General features: G+C 63.8%; 1 protein-coding gene across 1 annotated transcript in view; it reads left to right on the top strand.

The window, feature by feature from the left end:
• Positions 1 to 18,345, top strand: part of COL7A1 (collagen type VII alpha 1 chain) — a 29,992-nt gene that overhangs the window by 2,061 nt on the left and 9,586 nt on the right. Inside the window, exons 6-80 of the mRNA XM_037128578.2 lie at positions 180 to 343; positions 420 to 549; positions 652 to 768; positions 870 to 1,016; positions 1,102 to 1,218; positions 1,298 to 1,447; positions 1,528 to 1,656; positions 2,126 to 2,269; positions 2,357 to 2,482; positions 2,589 to 2,732; positions 3,215 to 3,334; positions 3,454 to 3,597; positions 3,919 to 4,044; positions 4,144 to 4,290; positions 4,536 to 4,658; positions 5,042 to 5,188; positions 5,442 to 5,576; positions 5,661 to 5,807; positions 5,889 to 6,025; positions 6,287 to 6,413; positions 6,498 to 6,644; positions 6,728 to 6,900; positions 7,004 to 7,045; positions 7,129 to 7,155; positions 7,235 to 7,279; positions 7,356 to 7,418; positions 7,850 to 7,921; positions 8,017 to 8,052; positions 8,194 to 8,229; positions 8,383 to 8,454; positions 8,563 to 8,640; positions 8,879 to 8,905; positions 8,987 to 9,040; positions 9,159 to 9,221; positions 9,313 to 9,372; positions 9,496 to 9,531; positions 9,727 to 9,771; positions 9,856 to 9,891; positions 10,225 to 10,269; positions 10,353 to 10,388; positions 10,519 to 10,551; positions 10,746 to 10,778; positions 10,939 to 10,992; positions 11,069 to 11,128; positions 11,221 to 11,256; positions 11,347 to 11,427; positions 11,528 to 11,563; positions 11,755 to 11,799; positions 12,041 to 12,112; positions 12,347 to 12,391; positions 12,630 to 12,647; positions 12,857 to 12,886; positions 13,015 to 13,095; positions 13,171 to 13,206; positions 13,282 to 13,317; positions 13,392 to 13,472; positions 13,743 to 13,778; positions 14,152 to 14,214; positions 14,301 to 14,345; positions 15,303 to 15,338; positions 15,411 to 15,446; positions 15,557 to 15,652; positions 15,775 to 15,810; positions 15,898 to 15,933; positions 16,036 to 16,083; positions 16,415 to 16,450; positions 16,559 to 16,681; positions 16,763 to 16,963; positions 17,059 to 17,094; positions 17,170 to 17,223; positions 17,408 to 17,476; positions 17,553 to 17,597; positions 17,711 to 17,773; positions 17,904 to 17,948; positions 18,278 to 18,313. Of these exons, the coding sequence (XP_036984473.2) occupies positions 180 to 343; positions 420 to 549; positions 652 to 768; positions 870 to 1,016; positions 1,102 to 1,218; positions 1,298 to 1,447; positions 1,528 to 1,656; positions 2,126 to 2,269; positions 2,357 to 2,482; positions 2,589 to 2,732; positions 3,215 to 3,334; positions 3,454 to 3,597; positions 3,919 to 4,044; positions 4,144 to 4,290; positions 4,536 to 4,658; positions 5,042 to 5,188; positions 5,442 to 5,576; positions 5,661 to 5,807; positions 5,889 to 6,025; positions 6,287 to 6,413; positions 6,498 to 6,644; positions 6,728 to 6,900; positions 7,004 to 7,045; positions 7,129 to 7,155; positions 7,235 to 7,279; positions 7,356 to 7,418; positions 7,850 to 7,921; positions 8,017 to 8,052; positions 8,194 to 8,229; positions 8,383 to 8,454; positions 8,563 to 8,640; positions 8,879 to 8,905; positions 8,987 to 9,040; positions 9,159 to 9,221; positions 9,313 to 9,372; positions 9,496 to 9,531; positions 9,727 to 9,771; positions 9,856 to 9,891; positions 10,225 to 10,269; positions 10,353 to 10,388; positions 10,519 to 10,551; positions 10,746 to 10,778; positions 10,939 to 10,992; positions 11,069 to 11,128; positions 11,221 to 11,256; positions 11,347 to 11,427; positions 11,528 to 11,563; positions 11,755 to 11,799; positions 12,041 to 12,112; positions 12,347 to 12,391; positions 12,630 to 12,647; positions 12,857 to 12,886; positions 13,015 to 13,095; positions 13,171 to 13,206; positions 13,282 to 13,317; positions 13,392 to 13,472; positions 13,743 to 13,778; positions 14,152 to 14,214; positions 14,301 to 14,345; positions 15,303 to 15,338; positions 15,411 to 15,446; positions 15,557 to 15,652; positions 15,775 to 15,810; positions 15,898 to 15,933; positions 16,036 to 16,083; positions 16,415 to 16,450; positions 16,559 to 16,681; positions 16,763 to 16,963; positions 17,059 to 17,094; positions 17,170 to 17,223; positions 17,408 to 17,476; positions 17,553 to 17,597; positions 17,711 to 17,773; positions 17,904 to 17,948; positions 18,278 to 18,313 (5,831 nt within the window). The remainder of the gene's footprint in view (positions 1 to 179; positions 344 to 419; positions 550 to 651; positions 769 to 869; positions 1,017 to 1,101; positions 1,219 to 1,297; positions 1,448 to 1,527; positions 1,657 to 2,125; positions 2,270 to 2,356; positions 2,483 to 2,588; positions 2,733 to 3,214; positions 3,335 to 3,453; positions 3,598 to 3,918; positions 4,045 to 4,143; positions 4,291 to 4,535; positions 4,659 to 5,041; positions 5,189 to 5,441; positions 5,577 to 5,660; positions 5,808 to 5,888; positions 6,026 to 6,286; positions 6,414 to 6,497; positions 6,645 to 6,727; positions 6,901 to 7,003; positions 7,046 to 7,128; positions 7,156 to 7,234; positions 7,280 to 7,355; positions 7,419 to 7,849; positions 7,922 to 8,016; positions 8,053 to 8,193; positions 8,230 to 8,382; positions 8,455 to 8,562; positions 8,641 to 8,878; positions 8,906 to 8,986; positions 9,041 to 9,158; positions 9,222 to 9,312; positions 9,373 to 9,495; positions 9,532 to 9,726; positions 9,772 to 9,855; positions 9,892 to 10,224; positions 10,270 to 10,352; positions 10,389 to 10,518; positions 10,552 to 10,745; positions 10,779 to 10,938; positions 10,993 to 11,068; positions 11,129 to 11,220; positions 11,257 to 11,346; positions 11,428 to 11,527; positions 11,564 to 11,754; positions 11,800 to 12,040; positions 12,113 to 12,346; positions 12,392 to 12,629; positions 12,648 to 12,856; positions 12,887 to 13,014; positions 13,096 to 13,170; positions 13,207 to 13,281; positions 13,318 to 13,391; positions 13,473 to 13,742; positions 13,779 to 14,151; positions 14,215 to 14,300; positions 14,346 to 15,302; positions 15,339 to 15,410; positions 15,447 to 15,556; positions 15,653 to 15,774; positions 15,811 to 15,897; positions 15,934 to 16,035; positions 16,084 to 16,414; positions 16,451 to 16,558; positions 16,682 to 16,762; positions 16,964 to 17,058; positions 17,095 to 17,169; positions 17,224 to 17,407; positions 17,477 to 17,552; positions 17,598 to 17,710; positions 17,774 to 17,903; positions 17,949 to 18,277; positions 18,314 to 18,345) is intronic.

The raw sequence follows: 18,345 nt of genomic DNA, 5'->3' as shown, positions 1-18,345 counted from the left end.
CTGGCCTGGACCTCCCACCCCAAACCTGGTTCCTGTGCTCCTGGCAGCTGGCTGGGGGTGCGGTCCTCCGATCCTGCCCTGGAGGTGGTGCCCAGACCACTGTGCTCCTGACCCGTGACCCCAGCGCCTCACCATAAGAGCTGACCCCTGATCCTGCCACCTGGTTTCCCCTTTCCCAGCTGATGACTCCATCTCTGGCCCGAGAGACCTGGTGCTGTCTGAGCCGGGCAGTGAGTCCTTGAGAGTCCAGTGGACGGCGGCCAGCGGCCCTGTGACCGGCTACAAGGTCCAGTATACCCCCCTGACGGGGCTGGGACAGCCACTGCCGAGCCAGCGGCGGGAGGTAAAGATGTCAGGAATGGTGGGTGTAGGACTGGGGACTTGGCTGGGCAAAGTGAGTGACCTCTGACCCTGGGCAGGTGAGCGTCCCCGCTGGTGAAACCAGCATTCGGCTGCAAGACCTCCAGCCAATGACCGAGTACCAAGTAACTGTGGTTGCCCTGTATGCCAACAGCATCGGGGAGGCCGTGAGCGGGACAGCTCGGACCAGTGAGCAACCCTGCTACCCTCTGACCCTGCCCCCTGACCACCCACCCCACGAGCCCCTCCCCACTCCTGACTCCACTAACCCCTGGTGGAACCTTCCCCCAGCTGCCCTGGAGGGGCCGGAGCTGACCGTCCAGAACACCACAGCGCACAGCCTCCTGGTAGCCTGGCGGAGTGTGCCAGGGGCCGCTGGCTATCGTGTGACATGGCGGGTCCTCCGTGGTGAGCGAGAGGTGTGGGTTGGAGGGCGTCCCCGCACCTCACATAGGACAGTAGAGCCCTGAGTCCGCAAGACCCCTGAGCGCTCTGTGCGCCCTGTACAGGCGGGGCCGCGCAGCAGCAGGAGCTGGGCCCTGGGCAGGGGTCAGTGTTGCTTCATGGCCTGGAGCCGGACACAGACTACGAGGTGACTGTGAGCGCCCTGCTTGGCCATGGCATGGGGTCCGCCACCTCCCTGACTGCCCGCACTGGTGAGAAGGCTGGGCGCACTCTTAGGCATGGGTGGACAGGCAGGCAGGGAGAGGACACCGCTGACGTCCCGTGTGCCCTGGGCAGACCCCTCTGTGGAGCAGACGCTGCGCCCGGTCATCCTGGGCCCCACTTCCATCCTTCTCTCCTGGAACTCGGTGCCCGAGGCCCGTGGCTACCGGCTGGAGTGGCGGCGTGAGAGTGGTCAGTGTAGGGGGGCAGTGGGCAGGCAGGGCTGGGGCTTGGCTTCGGCTGGCCTGACCCTGACCCTGTCGTTGCTCAGGCCTGGAGGCGCCTCAGAAGGTGGTGCTGCCTTCTCATGTGACCCGCCACCAGCTGGATGGGCTGCAGCCAGCCACGGAGTACCGCTTCACACTCTACACCCTGCTGGAGGGCCGGGAGGTGGCCACACCTGCGGCTGTGGTCCCCACAGGTGAGGGCTCGGTGGGCCCAGCCAGGTGAGAGGGGAGGGACGGAGCCCCAGGCTGCCTCTCATGCTGTGTCCTCCGCCAGGGCCAGAGCAGCCCGTGGGCCCAGTGACAGAGCTACAGGCCACTGAGCTGCCAGGGCAGCGGGTGCAAGTGTCCTGGAGAGCGGTTCCCGGTGCCACCGAGTACCGCATCACTGTACGAGGCACCCAGGGTGAGGTGGACACGGCCAGCACCCCACCCCCCACGTACACACCGAAGTTCCCGTCTCTGGGTCTGACTGCGCCCCCGCTCCATCTCCCTCCACCTCCCCCCACTCCTGGGCCCCGAAGCCTCCTCCAGGCTACTTTTCCATCCGCCCAGCTGTGACCACTGTCCACATGGACCCCACGGCCCATGTCCCTAGCCAGTGCTGACCCCCATCACCCTGCGTCGCTATCAGTCACCTGTCAGCCCACATCGTGCCCACTGCCCGTCATCCTGTGTCCCCGTGTGTCCCTGGCCCTGCTCACCCCGTGTCACTCTGCGTCACTGACCCTCATTTCCCCGTCCTCACCTCTCACCCTCTTCATCCCGGGGCCCGTGCCGCACTGGCCTTCCACCCCGCATCCCTGTCCATCGCCGGTGACCGTCAGCCCACCTCCCTGTGTCTCATGGCCCTGCTTCCCCTGCCCTCTCCTCAGGGGTTGAGCGGACCCTGGTGCTTCCTGGGAGTCAGACGGCCTTCGACTTGGGGGACATCCAGGCTGGGCTGAGCTACACCGTGCGAGTGTCTGCTCGAGTGGGCGCCCGAGAGGGCAGCGCCGCCACCCTCACTGTCCGCAGGGGTGAGTGCTGCAGGGAGGCCACGGGGGCCAGCCGCCTGACCCACTGGGTCCTAGTCTTGACCCCTGGCCTCTGTCTTTAACCCCCAGAGCCGGAAACCTCCCTTGCAGTCCCAGGGCTGCGGGTGGTGGCATCAGATGCCACTCGAGTGCGAGTGGCCTGGGGACCTGTTCCTGGAGCCAGCGGATTTCGGGTCACCTGGAGGACGGACAGTGGTTAGTGCAGGGTGTGGGGGGTGTTGCTGAGGGGAACGATCAGATCAGGGTGTGGGGGCTCGAGGGGGCAGGTGGGAGCCATGCCAACACTTCTCTCTGACCCCAGGTCCAGAGTCCAGCCAGACGCTGTCCCCAGAATCTACCGTCACAGATATCACGGGGTTGCGGCCTGGAACCTCCTACCAGGTGGCTGTGTCGGCGCTGCGGGGGAGAAAGGAGGGCCCCCCTGTGGTCATCGTGGCTCGCACCGGTCAGACCCCCAGACCTTCCCCTCGGATCCCCAGTCTCCCCCTTCCGACTCCCACGGCCTCTTCCCTCGGAGCCCCTGCTTCTCCCTTCTGCCCCCCGCCCCGGGCTCCTCCTAGGCCCCCGCCTCTTCCGATTCCTCTGCCTCTCACCTAGGACCCTCTGTCTCTGCCCTCAAATTTGCACCCCTTCTCTCAGGCACCCCTTGCCTTTTCCGCTGGACCCAACTCTCAGACTTACGTTTTCTCCTTTGTCAGCCTCCTCGCTGCCTCCTAACGCCCCCCAGGAGCCTGGCACCTTCTCTGTCAGGGCGGCTCATCTCAGATTCCTCCCACCTGCCACCGCGGGTTCCCTCTGAGGGCATTGTCCCCTCTGCCGGGAGCCCCGCTTCTGTCAGACACTGGCCTCCTATCAGGCTTCAACAGGCTCCCCCTAAAAGATGGCCCCAGTACCTCCCCCATCAGACCTCCCATTGCCTCCCCTCAGACCCGCTGAGCCCAGTGAGGACAGTCCACGTGACCCAGAGCAGCAGCTCGTCTGTCACCATCGCCTGGAACAAGGTTCCTGGTGCCACCAGATACAGGATTTCCTGGCACTCAGGCCACGGTGGGGATGAGGGTTTGGGAGGGTTATGGGGGGCAGGTCTGGGTGGAAGGCAGGCTGTTTCTTTGGGGTCCAGGTCTTTGGGGTCCAGGCCGGGCAGCTGCCTCCGTCCTTGCTCCCAGACCCAGAGAAGTCCCGGGTGGTTCCTGGGGAAGCCGCGGTGGCTGAGCTGGACGGGCTGGAGCCAGACACTGAGTACACAGTGCGCGTGTGGGCCAGTGTGGACGGTGTCGAAGGGCCCCCCACCTCTGTGGTTGTGAGGACCGGTGAGTGGGCCCTGGACAGCTGCCTTGCCGTGTGTTCCTGACCGCTCCAACTGCCCACCCCATCACTGCTCAGCAGCGGCTTCTCTTCCCATGCTGCCCACCCCCCCACTCTGTGCCCGGCCACAGCAAACTCCTGGCTGCTTCGCACTGCCCACTCCGAGGCACTGACCTCCTCCCTCTCACGGTTGCCTAAACTGACTTGTCCACATTAACCCCACGTGGACCTTCAGACCTCTCCACGTTGACCATGCCTGCACTGCCAAGTTGTTCGCTGCCAGCCATTCGGGGACCTCTGACCCCTCGCCCTGCCTCTGCCCCCAGGCCCTGAGACGGTGGGCAGTGTATCCAAGCTGCAGATCCTCAATGCTACCAGCGACGTTCTGCGGATCACCTGGGTGGGGGTCCCTGGAGCCACAGCCTACCGACTGGTCTGGGGCCGGAGAGAAGGTATGGTTCCCAGACCCTGACCTTGTCCTCCGTGGCCACGATTGCTCCCTGTGCTTAGCCACCCCACCTCTAACTCTTGATCTGTGCTCACTCGGACAGGTGGCCCCACAAAACAACAGATACTACCAGGAAACAGAGACTCAGCAGAAATACGGGGCCTCGAAGGTGGAGTCAGCTACTCAGTGCGAGTGACAGCACTGGTCGGGGACCTTGAAGGCGCACCTGTCTCCATTGTCGTCACCACGCGTAAGAGGAGCTCGGATTGGGGCGAGCCTTGGATTGACGGCCTGGACTGTTTGGGGGTGGGGTCAGTGCTTGAAGTAGGGACCAGAGATTGGTAGCGAGCCTGTGGGGGCGGAGCCTAAGGATGGAGGCGGAGGAAGCTTTGTACTAACAGAGGGACCAGTTGGTTGGGGGTGGTGCGTGTTCCACGGGTTGGCGCAGGGACCAGTGGGGGTGGAGCCTCCCTGATTCCCATGCTTTCTCTCAAGCGCCAGAGGAGCCAACCACCCTGGAGACCCTCCGAGTAGTGCAGCGAGGGGAGCACTCTCTGAGGCTGCAGTGGCAGCTGGTGCCCGGAGCACGCGGCTTCTTTCTTCGTTGGCGATCCCAGGGTGAGAAGTGCCCCCGGTGGGCAGTTAGGGACCACTAGGGGTGGGGCCATGGGCAGGCAGGGTCAGTGTAGCGGGCGAGGTTAGGGGTAGTGGGCAGGGTCTGTCAGTGGAGATATGCCACATCTGCAACCATCTGGGGATCATTCAGCCAGGTGGGCGAGATCCCTGGGGGTCAGTCCGACAGAGTCACTAAAATGGGCAGGGTCAGCAAGAATGGGGCAGGTCAGTCAGGAGCGTGGGCCTGGTCACAGGGGTTAGCCAGTGAAGCTGTGAGGTCCCTGTCAGTGAGGGTAGGTGAGGGTCGGTGAGGTGAGCAGGTCCATTAATGCTGGGCTGTAACATCCTCCCCTGTGCCTCTGCCCCGGCCCTCGCACCCGCCCCAGATGGCCAGGAGCAATCTCGATTCCTGGGGCCTGAGGTCAGCAGCTATGAACTGGACGGGCTGGAGCCTGCGACCCTGTACCACGTGTGGTTGAGTGTTTCGTGGCCTTCTGGAGAAGGGCCCCCCACAGAAGTGACTGCGTACACTGGTGAGCCCAGGGGGCACACCCTTCCCGGTGTGCTCTTTCCCCCACTCATGACCTGTCCTGAGTTTCTGCGCCCCGTGACTTTGAAGGACTTCTCCTGTAGCTCCCCTGCCACTCCCAGCCCCGGGGCGACCCCAGCGTGACTTGCAGGACACTTGCCTCGCCAGGATGAACCCACCCCAGGATCTCCTTAGATCTCTCCCTTCCTGGTTCTCAGGATGCAGGCTCTGACCCTGGTCTCCGATTCCTCCTTTAGAGTCACCTCGTGCCCCAAGCACCACACTGCGCGTGGTAGACACTTCAGTTGACTCAGTGACTCTGGCCTGGAACCCAGTGCCCGGGGCGTCCAGCTACATCCTCTCCTGGAGGCCACTCGGAGTCCCCGGCGAAGGTGAAGGAGGGGCCAGGGCTGGGGCGGGCCGGCAGTGGGGCTGCACGGAGGGCCTTCTGCGTGACTGAGTGCCGTCCTCTGCAGAAACCGCGGGGGCCTCCCAGACCCTTCCTGGGATCTCGAGCTCCCAGCAGGTGACAGGGCTGCAGCCCGGCATCTCCTACCTCTTCTCCCTGACACCTGTCCGGGACGGTGTGCGAGGTCCTGAGGCCTCTGTCACACACAGCCCAGGTACGGTGGGCACAGTGGGTGGAGCCGAGGGGGCAGCCAGGCGCCGCGACCACGTCGTGGGTAACTCGGCCCCTCCTGCAGTGTGTCCCCGCGGTCTGATGGACGTGGTGTTCCTGCTGCACACCACAAGGGACAACGCGCACCGGTCAGGGGCTGTGAAGGCAGCCCTGGGGAGGCTGGTGTCTGCCCTTGGGCCTCTTGGGCCACAGGCAGTCCAGGTTTGGCCCCAGAAGCAGCTGGACCCCTGTCTGCCCCAGCCACCCCCACCCGAGCCTCCACACCAGCTACAGTTTCCCCAGCCCACCGCCGGTCCAGGCTCTCTCCCAGCCCTTCCCCAGGGTCCAGATCCCCTCACATGCTGCCTGGCCCCCTATCCCACCATCACTGCTGACCCCTAATAGGTCAGGTTTAGCCTCCCCCCAGGCCCTGTGTCCCCCATCCCTGCTTGGTCATCCTCCCCATGCTGTGTCCCCCCACAGGTTGGCCTCCTCTCCTACAGTTACCGGCCCTCCCCACTGTTCCCGCTAAATGGCTCCCATGACCTTGGCGTCATCCTGCAGAAGATCCATAACATCCCCTATGTGGACCCAAGCGGGAACAACCTGGGTATGGACTGCAGTGGACGTGGACTCTGGGGGCTTCCCCTCTGGGAACTTGGCGCCCCGGGTTCTGACACATCCTTCCTCCCAGGCACAGCCATGGTCACAGCTCACAGATACCTGTTGGCACCAAATGCTCCTGGACGCCGCCAGCAGGTGCCAGGGGTGATGGTTCTGCTAGTGGATGAGCCCTTGAGGGATGACATTTCCAACCCTGTCCGAGAGGCCCAGGCTGCTGGTAGGCACAGGGCCGCTGGGGAGAGGGTCTGGCACAGCGCGGGCCCCAGCAGGGTTGTCATGCGGGCTGCCGGGCCTCCCTAGGGCTCAAAGTGATGATCCTGGGCCTGAAGGGAGCTGACCCAGAGCAGCTCCGTCGCCTGGTGCCTGGCACGGACCACGTTCAGACCTTCTTCGCTGTGAATGATGGCCCAAGCTTGGACCAGGCCGTCGGTAGTCTGGCAACAGCCCTGTGTCAGGCCGCTTTGCCCACCCAGGTTTGGAAGGGGCCCCTGGGGCGGGGGAGCTAGGTCATAAAGAAGAGGAGGTCTGGGGGCTCTTGGTAGAACTGCCTCCCTCAAGGAGACCCTGTGCTCACAGCCACAGCCACAGCCACAGCCCTGCTCGGTGCACTGTCCAGAGGTAAGTGTCTGGGGTTGGGCGGCGGGCCAGGACGCCTCCTGGCGTGATCCACTCTGACTCTTGTCTGACGTGCCTTTGCCCAGGGCCAGAAGGGTGAACCCGGAGAGAGGGTGAGTAGCTCTGGTAGAGGAGGGTTGGGGGACAGGGGCGGGGGCCAGCAGCACAGGTCTCACTGGCCGCTCTTTGCAGGGCCCGAGAGGACAAGATGGGCCTCCTGGCCCCCCCGGCCTCCCGGTGAGTGCCGCCCCCACGTACCTGCCCTCTGTGCCCTCACTGGCACGCAGCCTTCTTACCTGCTCTCTCCTCTCAGGGCAGGACCGGTGCTCCTGGCCCCCAGGGTCCCCCTGGGAGTTACGCTGCAAAGGGCGACAGGGTGAGTGTGGAGACCACTGAGGTTCCCCTGAGACGCTCCTTGACATTTCCTGAGGGTTTTTAGAAGACTGGACAGAGCAGAGTTAGAACCACCGGTGTCCCTCGGAGCCTTGCTGGATAGTATGAAGCCCACCAGAGACTTTGGGGGGGTGTCTGCCGCAGAGAGGCCCGTGGACTTTCAACACCCCCTAGAGAGCCTGGGGGAGTCCCTGGTCCCAGGGCAGGAAGGCCCTCTGCCTCGTCGCTGCCCCTGGGCCTGGGCTTCGGCTCCATCCAGCTCTGAGCAAGCCGCTCCTCTGCCCCACTGCTCCACCCCGACAGCACGCGGGGCCTGTGGGGTGAGGGGTTCCAACGAAGAGCAGTCCGGGCCCCGCAGCAAGCCGGGGACACTGAGGGAGGGCCCTTTCTGCCCTGACCGACTCGCTTTCTCAGGGCCGCCCTGGGACGGATGGGGATCCAGGCAGCCCTGGCCTCCCTGGGATTCCTGGGCCACCTGGCCCAAAGGTGAGTGAGCCTTGCCCTTGTAGGTCACATGGTGGAACACTTGGCTTGAGTGGGAGGGGTGGTCCAACTGTCCTGACTCTGGCTTTCCTTTACAGGGCTCCCCCGGGGGGCCTGGCCTTCGTGGAGAACAGGTGAGTTTGCTGCCCTTCCCTGCTCTCCTAGCATCTTCCCGGAATGGGGACCTGCGGTGCCAGGGCGCTGTTGGCCCATATGGGCCCTCCCTTGGACTCACCTGAGACCAAGCATCACCCGTTGCTCTGCTTTGTCCTCAGGGAGAGCGAGGACCTCAAGGCCCAAAGGGGGAGCCGGTAGGTGAAAGGGGTAGGGAGGAGCAGGGGTGCGGCAGGCCAGACCCTGCGGGGCCTGTGGCATCATGAGGAATAGCCGGGACACCGTTGGGGCTTCTCCCACCTTGAGGCTCCCTCTGCCAGAATCCAGCCCGCTGCTCTCTGTCCCTGCAGGGAGAGCCTGGGACAGTCACTGATGGGGAGGGCCCAGGCCTTCCGGGCAAGAAAGGGGACCCTGGACCTCCGGTAAGTTTTAGGGTATGTGGAGGCAAGTGCTGTGTGGCAGGGAATCACCGGAGGCAGGGCCAGAGTAGGGCGGTGGGGTCGTTCTTCATACTTTGTCTCCTCCGTCAGGGCCCTCCTGGACCTCGTGGCCCATTGGGGGACCCAGGACCCCGTGGTTCCCCAGGACCTCCTGGAATAGCTCTGAAGGTGACAGCATGACCCCCACATGGTCTCATGACCTCCATGTGATGCAGTGACATGGTGACTTCATTTAAACCCTACTGGTCATTCTGAGCCCATGGGAATCCTTGACCCCTCCCCCCATGACCCCTCGGTCCCTCCATGACCTTCATAATCCAACTGGACCCCATGACCCTCATTCCTGCTGGTGACTTGGGGAGTAGAGATGTGGTCCTGGGTCACGATGTCACACTCTGTCTTCCAGGGGGACAAAGGCGATCGTGGGGAACGGGTAAGTGAGGGACGAGGTGTGCAGTGGGCTGAGTCCGCCTCCCCTTGGCCATCCCCTGACCCGCCTGCCGTTCTCTCCCAGGGCCCCCCGGGGCCAGGTGCTGGTGGCACAGCTGCAGGGGAACCCGGGCTGCCGGTAAGACCCTGAGGGCCGTGCCTGTGGTGTGGACAGGGGAGCTGGGAGCTCTGCTGGGGCCATGGGGGGTGCTGGGCTGCCTACTCTGGGGCTCATATTTTTACCCACTTCCTCCTAGGGTCTTCCTGGAAGCCCCGGCCCCCAAGGCCCAGTTGGCCCCTCTGGGGAAAAAGGAGAAAAGGTAGGACACCGCATCTTTTGGTGTTTAATTCTGGGGCTGGAGGCTCGGATGCTGGGGGACAGGGTCCTCTGCCCATCTGTTTATCCTTCAGGGTGACTGTGAGGATGGAGCACCAGGCCTCCCAGGACAGCCTGGGACCCCGGGCGAGCGGGTGAGTGTCGCGCCAGGGCTTCTGAGTGGGGCCACAGGGTGGCTGCAGCTCCAGCCCTGACCCTCTGCTGTCAACCTCCTGCTCCACCCTATTCCCAAACCGAAAGCTCTGAACCTTTTCCAGGGTCTGCGGGGGCCTCCTGGAGACGTTGGCCCCAAAGTAAGTGCCATTTTATAGGAGGTGTGGTATGACGGGGAGACACGAGGGACCCTACAGGGTTAGGGCAGGTGGGAGGGTTGGGGGACAGGTTCCTCCAGGTCAGAGGTTGGAGTTTCAGAGGTGGGTGGTCAGAGTGTGAAACACCTTGTCTGGGGTTCCGTGGTCAAGACCCCTTTGGTGTCTCTTGCCCATCAGGGTGACCGAGGACTGCCAGGGGCTGTGGGTGAGACTGGAGAGAAGGTAAGTGCCACCTGGGGGCGCTCTCGGGGCCCCATGGGTCGGGGTGTGGGGCCAGACTCAGCTCCGGCCGTTCTGTTCCATCAGGGCCAACGCGGATCCCCCGGCCTAGCCGGACCCCAGGTGAGCCCACCGACCACAAAGCCAGTGCCAGCTGACCAGGCTCTGGGCCCCCTCCTGGTTCATCTTTGACCCCCCACCGGCGCTGCGCCTTTACTGCGCCTCACGAGCTCCTAGTCTGTGCTGACCTGCGCAAGCCCTAACCCCGACGCCAGGGATCTGCCTCCAGCCTTCTGACCCCGCTGAACCAAACTCGACTCCCTCCGACGTGGGCTTTGGTTGCTCTGAAGCAACCAAGACCTATGTCTGGACCTCCCCTGACCCCTCTTCAGCCACACCCCAGCCTCTAGCCCCTGTTCCCGCCCCCTGGTCAGCATTTCTGCTCCTCACCCCCAGGGGCCACCGGGAGTCGCTGGGCACCCTGGAGCAGAGGGCCCTGAAGTGAGTTTGTGACGGCCGTGGGGTCGGCGGTGGGGCTCTCACGTGCTCCTCCTCTCCCGGGCTCACACTTTCTCCACACACAGGGGCCACCAGGACCCACTGGCCGCCGAGGAGAGAAGGTGGGTCATGGGCTGGGGGCCAGTGTCCCACCCCCACCCCCCATAGCAGGGACTGTGGCAGGTGAGACACTGAGACCTTGGTTCTGAGGTGGGTCTCTGTCCCATCTCTGCCTCCATCCTTTCTGCACAGGGGGAGCCTGGCCGCCCCGGGGACCCTGGCACAGTGAGTCAGGGGGGCTCCCAGCATGGGGGGGGGGTGCAGCCCCTTGAGCAGCGGTGACTCTGCTCCCAGCGGTGACTCTGCAGCCTCTGGGCAGGGACCGGGCTCTGTCACTCCCAGCTCCACACAGTGCCCCAGGGCTGCGGCACTGAGACCCCCAGGCCAGGACAAGCCATGTTTGCCCCGTTTGTTTTCAGGGGCCTGCTGGTGCAGGGGTCAAAGGAGAGAAGGTATGTCTGGGGAGAGCGAGGGGAGCCCGTTGCATGGCTGAGGTCAAGGTCACAGGGCCTGCCTGGAGGCCTCTGGAGGTCATGAGGGTTGTGGCCTGATTGTTGCTTGGCGGGGGTCCTAGAGCTGGGGGCTGGCGCTGACGGCCTTTGTCACCTCCAGGGAGACGCAGGGCCCACTGGGCCCAGAGGAGCTGCGGGAGCCAAAGGGGAGCCGGTGAGTGAAGGGGAAGTGTTCGGGGAGAGCAGGTGAAGGCTGCCCCCACCCCAGCTTCTGATCCTTCCACCCACAGGGCACGCCTGGCTTGGCTCTTCCTGGAGACCCCGGCCCCAAGGGAGACCCTGGAAATCGGGTAGGTGAATGTGGCGATGGGGAGTGTGACAGAAGGAAGGTCATGCCTGAGAGCCCCAACTAAGTCCTGTCTCCTGTCCCCATGCCCTGCAGGGTCCCATTGGCCTCACTGGAAGAGTCGGACCCCCTGTGAGTAACTGTGATCTTGGGTCTTGTCCTGGGGCTACTTTCCTCCGGGACTGGCTGCCACATGCAGCCCCATCCTTGCCTCCTCCACAGGGTGACTCAGGGCCTCCTGGAGAGAAGGGAGACCCTGGGCGGCCCGGCCCCCCAGGACCTGTCGGCCCCCGAGGACGAGACGTGAGAGGGCTGGGTGGGGGGAGTCTTCAGGGGTGGGGAGAAGGCTATTCCAAACAGTACCAGGCGTCTTGGGACCTGGGCTGACGCTCATGTCTCACAGGGTGAAGTTGGAGAGAAAGGTGCCGATGGCCTCCCGGTGAGACTGCCTCCCACTGTGGTTTCTGACCTTTTACCTTTGAACTGTGATCCCTGGGCTGGGAGCTCCGCCGGGTCATCCTGTCCATCCCCCTGCCTCCTGTTCAGCTGGTGCCCAGGCCCTCCTCTGTCCCCAGTCCTTCAGTTAGTCTGAGCCTGACTCACCCGGTCCATGTGACTTTCTATCACCAGGGTGACCCAGGTTTGCCTGGAAAAGCTGGCGAGCGTGGCCTTCGGGTGAGGCTTGGCAGGGAGAAGTGGGGGGCGGGGAGAACCTGTAGAAAGTGGGCTGGAAGGTAGCAGGAACCTCTGCGAAGAGAAAGGGTAATGGGGGAGCCAGGAGGTGGGGGTACCCTACATGCTGTGATGGGAAACTCTGGCGTTTTGGGGGTAATGGGGACCCTGGGACAGCATGGGGGTCATGGAGGAACCATCAAAATGCTGGGAGGGCTTGGCTCAGACCAGCTGCTCCCCCCAGGGGTTACCTGGAGCTCGGGGACCTGTGGGTGAGAAGGGAGACCAGGGAGATCCTGGAGAAGATGGGCGAAATGTGAGTCCTAACCCCTGACCTCTGACCCCCAACCTCAACTCCAACCCCCCAGCTGTCCCGTTTTCCCCCCTGATCCTGCCACCCCAACCCCAAAATGCTATACCCTCATTCCTGTGTCCCCTCCACCACAACCCCCAAAGGCCACCCAGATTCCTGTGAGTCCTTAGGGTGCTTCCAAAGCTCCTCAAAATTGCTGCCTCAGTTCAGTGTCCCTGACCTTCTGACCTTCTGCAGGGCAGCCCTGGAACACCTGGACCCAAGGGTGACCGTGGGGAGCCGGTGAGTGGGGCCAGTGTCCCGGGCTTGGGAGGGAGGGAGGTTTCCAAGGCTCCATTCAGTTAGCACCCACGGAAGGGGCCAGGCAGTCACGGTGGGGAGACTGATGGTTACCTCCAGGCATGGCCGGCCTTCCGGCTGCCAGCGTCAGGGTGCCGCGGCCGGGAATCTGGGAGAACAAGCCTGAGCCACACCCAGGGACCTCAGGGCTGCTGTTGACGACAATTCTTTCTTTTCCCAGGGTCTCCCTGGACGGCTGGTAAGCATTCAGTGGCGTCTGGTGCCCTGTTACCTCCCCCTGCTACCCCTGCAGGCCCCCACTGTGGCCTCTTATCCCCATCTCCCCCCCGCCCAACCCCATGGCCCCTGGTGTCTTCACCGACCCCGAAGCCCTTCTGGACACCACCAGGCCTCCCCAGGCCCCTTCCCCTCATCAAACCTCCCTTCTCACTCTCACTCCCTCCACAGGTGGACTCGGGACTTGGAGCCAGAGAGAAGGTATCAGAGTCTTGGGCGGAGTGAAGCTCTGAGCACAGGAAGGCCCCCCGGGGCCCCCATGACAGACTCTGCCTGGGCGCACCTGGGGCTGGAGGGCTGCTCCCTTAGCCAGCTTGTCTCTGCTACAGGGAGAGCCTGGGGACCGTGGACAGGAGGGTCCTCAGGGACCCAAGGGTGACCCCGGCCCTCCTGGAGCCCCTGGAGAGAGGGTGAGTGTGGCTGGCCCTACAGGGAGGCATGGGCCTGGGAGGGCCTGCTCTGATTTTGTCGCTCCTCATCCTTAGGGCATCAATGGACTTCGGGGGCCCCCAGGCCCACAGGTGAGTGACGCACTTTGCCCCTCCAGCCTGCGTCCCCATCTTGCCCTCACCTCTCACTGCCCTTGTTCCCTCCAGGGGGACCCAGGTGTCCGAGGCCCAGCAGGAGAAAAGGTGAGAGGAAGCGGAGGCCTCTGACTGCTGCTCATCTCAGCCTTGGGGGCCTCTCACCACTTGGTTCTCCCCAGGGTGACCGGGGCCCCCCTGGCCTGGATGGCCGCAGCGGGCTGGACGGGAAACCAGGAGCCCCTGGCCCCCCTGGGCAGCACGTGAGTCAGGGTGGCCACTGCCTGGCCACGCCCCTGCCCTTGCTCCTTCCGGGGACCTTCACCTCACACGGGTGAGGCGTGAAGGGGCTCTGGGCTTCTTGGCCTTAATGGGCTCTGGAGCCAGACGGGTTCTCAGTGTCTTCTCCTGGAGCCTTGCCTGGGTGGGGGGGTTGCTGCCTTGCAGCCTTGGGTTCCCAGGAGCTAGTGGCCCTGACAGCAGGCAGACCCTCCTGGCTACTGTGGGCTCCCTGATTCTGGGTCTCTCCTCAGGGTACTGCAGGCAAAGCCGGGGACCCAGGGAGAGATGTAAGTAAGGGCAGATGTTAGGGGGCGGGCAGCCTGGGTGTTCAGCACAAACTGCAGCCGGGTGGCCAGAGTCGAAGCAGGGGCGGGGGGCAGGGGCAGGGTCCAGCCCTGTCCCTGGGATGGGTCTCAGTTCCAAAGGCCGGTTGCAGCAGTGTCTGGCTTTCTGACCTTCCCTGCCCTGGGGGCCCTTCTCTTGGTTTTCAGCAAGGAGCCCCGTAACCCTTGGGGTCTCTGCCTTAAGGGACCTCAATGGCACCTCCCAGTTCGGAGGACCTCTACATGGGAGGAGCATTTTAGCGGGGTCTTCCCAGTCCATGGGTGGGCCCAGAAACTATCTCCATGGTCCGTCAATCCCAGCAAAGACTTTTTTCAGGGGCTTCCGGGCCTCCGAGGAGAACAGGGACCTCCTGGCCCCCCTGGCCCCCCTGGAGGACCGGTGAGACTTGGCTTTCATGGTGCCCTTTTGCCCCCTTACCACCCTCACCCCAAGTCTGACCTCTGACCAGTGACCTCTTCCCACAGGGAAAGGCAGGCGAGGATGGCAAGCCAGGCCTGAGTGGGAAAAACGTGAGTGTTCAGGGCAGACACAGGGAAACCGCCACGAAACACTAGATGGGCACACAGCGCAGATGCGCAGACACAGAGGGCACATGCGCAGATGCGCGTGGAGGCGCGCCGGCACCTGCTGCCCAGTGCGGATGCACAGGCGCACCCCGAAGCTCTTGTCCGCATGCGCACACAGGCAGCTGCGCAGGGAGGCTAGTGGGCGTGCAGCCCTGTGCTCCGCCGGGCCTGCACGTGTGCACGTGCCAGGATAACCCGCAGCCACTGCACAGGCGGAGCACCATGGACACAGATTGGGGTGCAGACACAGGGCTCGGGCCACACACAGGGGCACTGGGAGGAGCGTTGACACACAAACACCTCTACTCATCCTCTGACGGCCACTAAGGCACGGACATGGGGCCGCATGTGGACTTGTGTAGGGATGTAGTGAGACTCTGACACGGGACATTCTAGGACATACTGACACATTCATTTGTGTCCACAGTCACTCATATACTAAGATATACACAAGACCCGCAGACAAGTCACACAGACAGTTCTCAGGGCACCAGGAATGTGCAGACACGTGTCCACCCTGTGCCCACCCACGTACAGACACAGTTTGGGAGACACCAACCTAGTGTCTCCTGCCAGAAGGCTGAGACCCTCGCACAGGTGCATGAGCTGATTGCTGCACGGACCCAGGGTAGGCCACACTCACCGCCCCCAGAGGGCGCAGCTGCGGGGGTGCATGTGGGGAGCCCGAGGCAGGAGGATGCCTGCAGTTGTGTGTGGAGGCAGGAAGACCCACATGGGCATACCCTCCAGCATGCAGCATCGCACGCAGAGGGTCACAGGCCAGGTCCCCAGACACACAGGGTCTCGGAGCTACCAGCACAGCACAGGCAGCAGCCAGGACTCGGTCTGGCAGCTGAGTGCTGGTGAACGTTTGGGCTGATGTGAGTCCTCTGTCTGCAGGGAGAACCCGGGGACCCCGGAGAAGACGGGAGAAAGGTAAAGCCCCCACTTGGAGTTTGCTCTGGCGGCAGATCAGGGCCGTGTCTAAAGCACCTTTGTCTTCCACAGGGAGAGAAGGGAGATTCGGGCGCCCCAGGGAGAGAGGTGAGTGCTGGAGTCTTCTAAAACCTCTAATCCCTGACCCGGACCCTGTGATATATGGCTCCATGCTTTCTGGGGTCTCAGGGTCCTGATGCTGGCTGCATCCCCCACAGGGTCATGATGGCCCCAAGGGCGATCGTGGAGCACCTGGCAGCCCCGGACTCCCAGGCCCCCCGGGCCTCCCCGGGCAGGTGGGCCCTCCTGGCCAGGTGAGTGTTCAGGGTCAGTTTAGGACTTGGGAACAACAGGGGCCACTGCATTCCCACTAGACGCCCTCCTAGGAAGAATGCCATGGTCCTGTGTGACCGCTTTGTGTTCCGTCCCGTCCCAGGGTTTTCCTGGTGTTCCAGGAAGTCCGGGCCCCAAGGTGAGTGTGTGTCTGCTGGGTTGGAGGTGTGGTGAGGGGCTGACCGGGGGTGGGGCACTCCTCCACCTGATCATTCTTTGTTCTCAGGGTGACCGTGGGGACAGTGGATCCAAAGGCGAACAGGTGAGGCCCTTCACTTTCCCGTGCCTAGGTAGCCACAGCACCCACACACGCACCCACACCCCCATAAGCTGGGTCCAACGGCTTGTCTCTTGCTGTGTCCAGGGCCTCCCCGGGGAGCGCGGCCTGAGAGGAGACCCGGGGAGCATGCCGGTGAGCGAACCTGGGCCTGCTCTCAACTCTCATGTGCCTGCCGCTAGGCACGGCCTCTCTATGCCCCTTGCTATGAGGTCCCACATATTCTGTCCTGGGTGCTCAGCCAACTGTCCTATCAGGATTCCTGTAGCCTACACTCAGGGGAACCTGGGTAATGGGGACATGCCAGGGAGGGGCTTCCAGTGGCCTTGAGCCTGCTCAACCAAGGGCTAAGGGTCCTCTGGTAAAAGGCCTGGGGGAGAGGCATGGGCGCTATTTCTGCGGGCAGCGTGGGGCAGGGATAGGGCTTCTCCTCAGTGGGCAGCCCCTCACCTGCTTGTGTTTCCAGAATGTGGAGCGGTTGTTGGAGAATATGGGGATCAAGGTAGGTTGCTTGGCGCTGGGTATGGGCACTGGTGGGGGCATGGGGCCCACACTGGAGCATGGGGCTACAGTAACGGGCCCTGCCCCCTGACCCCTCATTGCCACTCAGACGTCTGCCTTGCGGAAGATCGCGGAGATGTGGGATGAGAGCTCTGGCAGCTTCCGCCTCGTGCCTGAACACTGGCGTGGCTCCAAGGGGGACCCTGGCGAGCCAGGCCCCCCAGGCAAGGAGGTGTGTACCGGCTGCTTAGTCGGGATAACCTGTGGGGGGTGTGGTTGTACAGCCACCAGTATCCACTCTCTGCCGTTCCAGGGGCCTGTCGGCTTTTCCGGAGACCGAGGGCCAAAGGGAGAACGTGGAGACCCTGGTCCTCAGGGGCCACCTGGTCTGGCCCTTGGGGAGAGGGGTCCCCCTGGACTTCCTGGTCTCGCTGGGGAGCCTGGAAAGCCTGGTATTCCTGGGCTCCCTGGCTCAGCTGGGGGTGTGGGAGAGTCAGGAAGGCCAGGAGAAAGGGTGAGCCTGGGCGCTGGCCGGGAGGCCGGGGAGTGGGACCAGGAGGGGCTGGGCTGCCCACAAGCATGGCCCCCACCCTTCTATTTGCACTTCAGGGAGAACGGGGAGAGAAGGGAGAACGCGGAGAACAGGTGAGTTGCCACGCGGCTCCGGGCGGGACGGCCTGGAGGCTGCGCTGGGCGGCCACCCATTTCTCTTTTCTGCAGGGCAGAGATGGCGCCCCTGGACCCCCCGGCCCCCCCGGCATCCCCAGCACCACGGTGATCATCCCAGCCCTGCCCTAGGCCTGTGACCGCTGTCACTAGGAAGCCACCATTAGCATAGGTCCCAGAAACTCCATGTGGTGTCACTGACCCCCTGACCCCCTGGGACCCTGTGATCTGGGATGACCCCTCCATGCCTCTGTAACAGACACATCCCTCTCCTGTGACATTGTGCTTATAGGTGACCATCGACAAGCCAGGACCTGGATTACCCGAGAAACAAGGACCCCCAGGGCCCAAGGGCGCTAAGGTCAGTGAGTGGGATCGACCTGGGGGCCACCTCCTGCCATGACCCCAGGGCCCGGCTTGACATGTCATCCCCACAGGGGGAGCCGGGCAGTGACGGTGAACGAGGTCCCAAAGGAGACAGGGTGAGACCTCCCACCCCACCACGTTCCCCTTCCTCTACGGGAGCCTGCAGCGGTGGGGTGGATGTGGCCGTGTGGCGGCGACTCGGGGCTCAGGCATGACGCTCCACTTGTAGGGCGGGCCAGGCATCAAGGGAGACCAGGGAGAGCCTGGAAAGAGGGGTCATGACGGCGGCCCGGTGAGTCCCCACCCGCAGGCCACGGGCCGGCACACAGCCCTTATGTGCGCTGTCTGGGCTGGAGTCTGCGGTGCCTGGGACTGGTGGGATGGGGGACAGCACAGCGTGGCCTGAAACCTCTTCTCTCCAGGGTCTACCAGGAGAGCGAGGTGTGGCTGGGCCTGAAGGGAAGCCGGTGAGTGCTGGCGGGAACACCCTGACCTGGGTTCTGTGGAGTGGCTGCTCTCTGCCACTGGCTGCCATGGGCGGTGGCACCAGTGCTCAGCCCCAGGGTGTGAGGCTGCTGTCCGCCTGTGCGTGTGGGTACATGACGTCTGCGTGCATGTGTGTACGTGTGCACAGGCCTGCATATGCTCTCCATGAGGGGCAGCCCATGGGTGTGGGGTGATTCGTGCCTGGTGGAGGGGACAGCAGGGAAGTGGGCCTCCCAGGAAGTCTCCCAGGAGGTGGGGACAGGCCCGAGTGATGCCCAGTTGAGGCTCAGCAGCCCCCTTCTCTGCTCAGGGTCTGCAAGGTCCAAGGGGGAGCCCTGGCCCTGTGGTGAGTACCCCATAAGCCTCCATCCTGTGCCC

The sequence above is a fragment of the Artibeus jamaicensis genome, unplaced genomic scaffold (assembly GCF_021234435.1).
Source record: "Artibeus jamaicensis isolate MK-2021 breed Jamaican fruit bat unplaced genomic scaffold, CSHL_Jam_final contig_519, whole genome shotgun sequence".
In the NCBI taxonomy this organism is placed as follows: Eukaryota; Metazoa; Chordata; class Mammalia; order Chiroptera; family Phyllostomidae; genus Artibeus; species Artibeus jamaicensis.
This window is presented reverse-complemented; position numbering and strand designations above follow the sequence as displayed.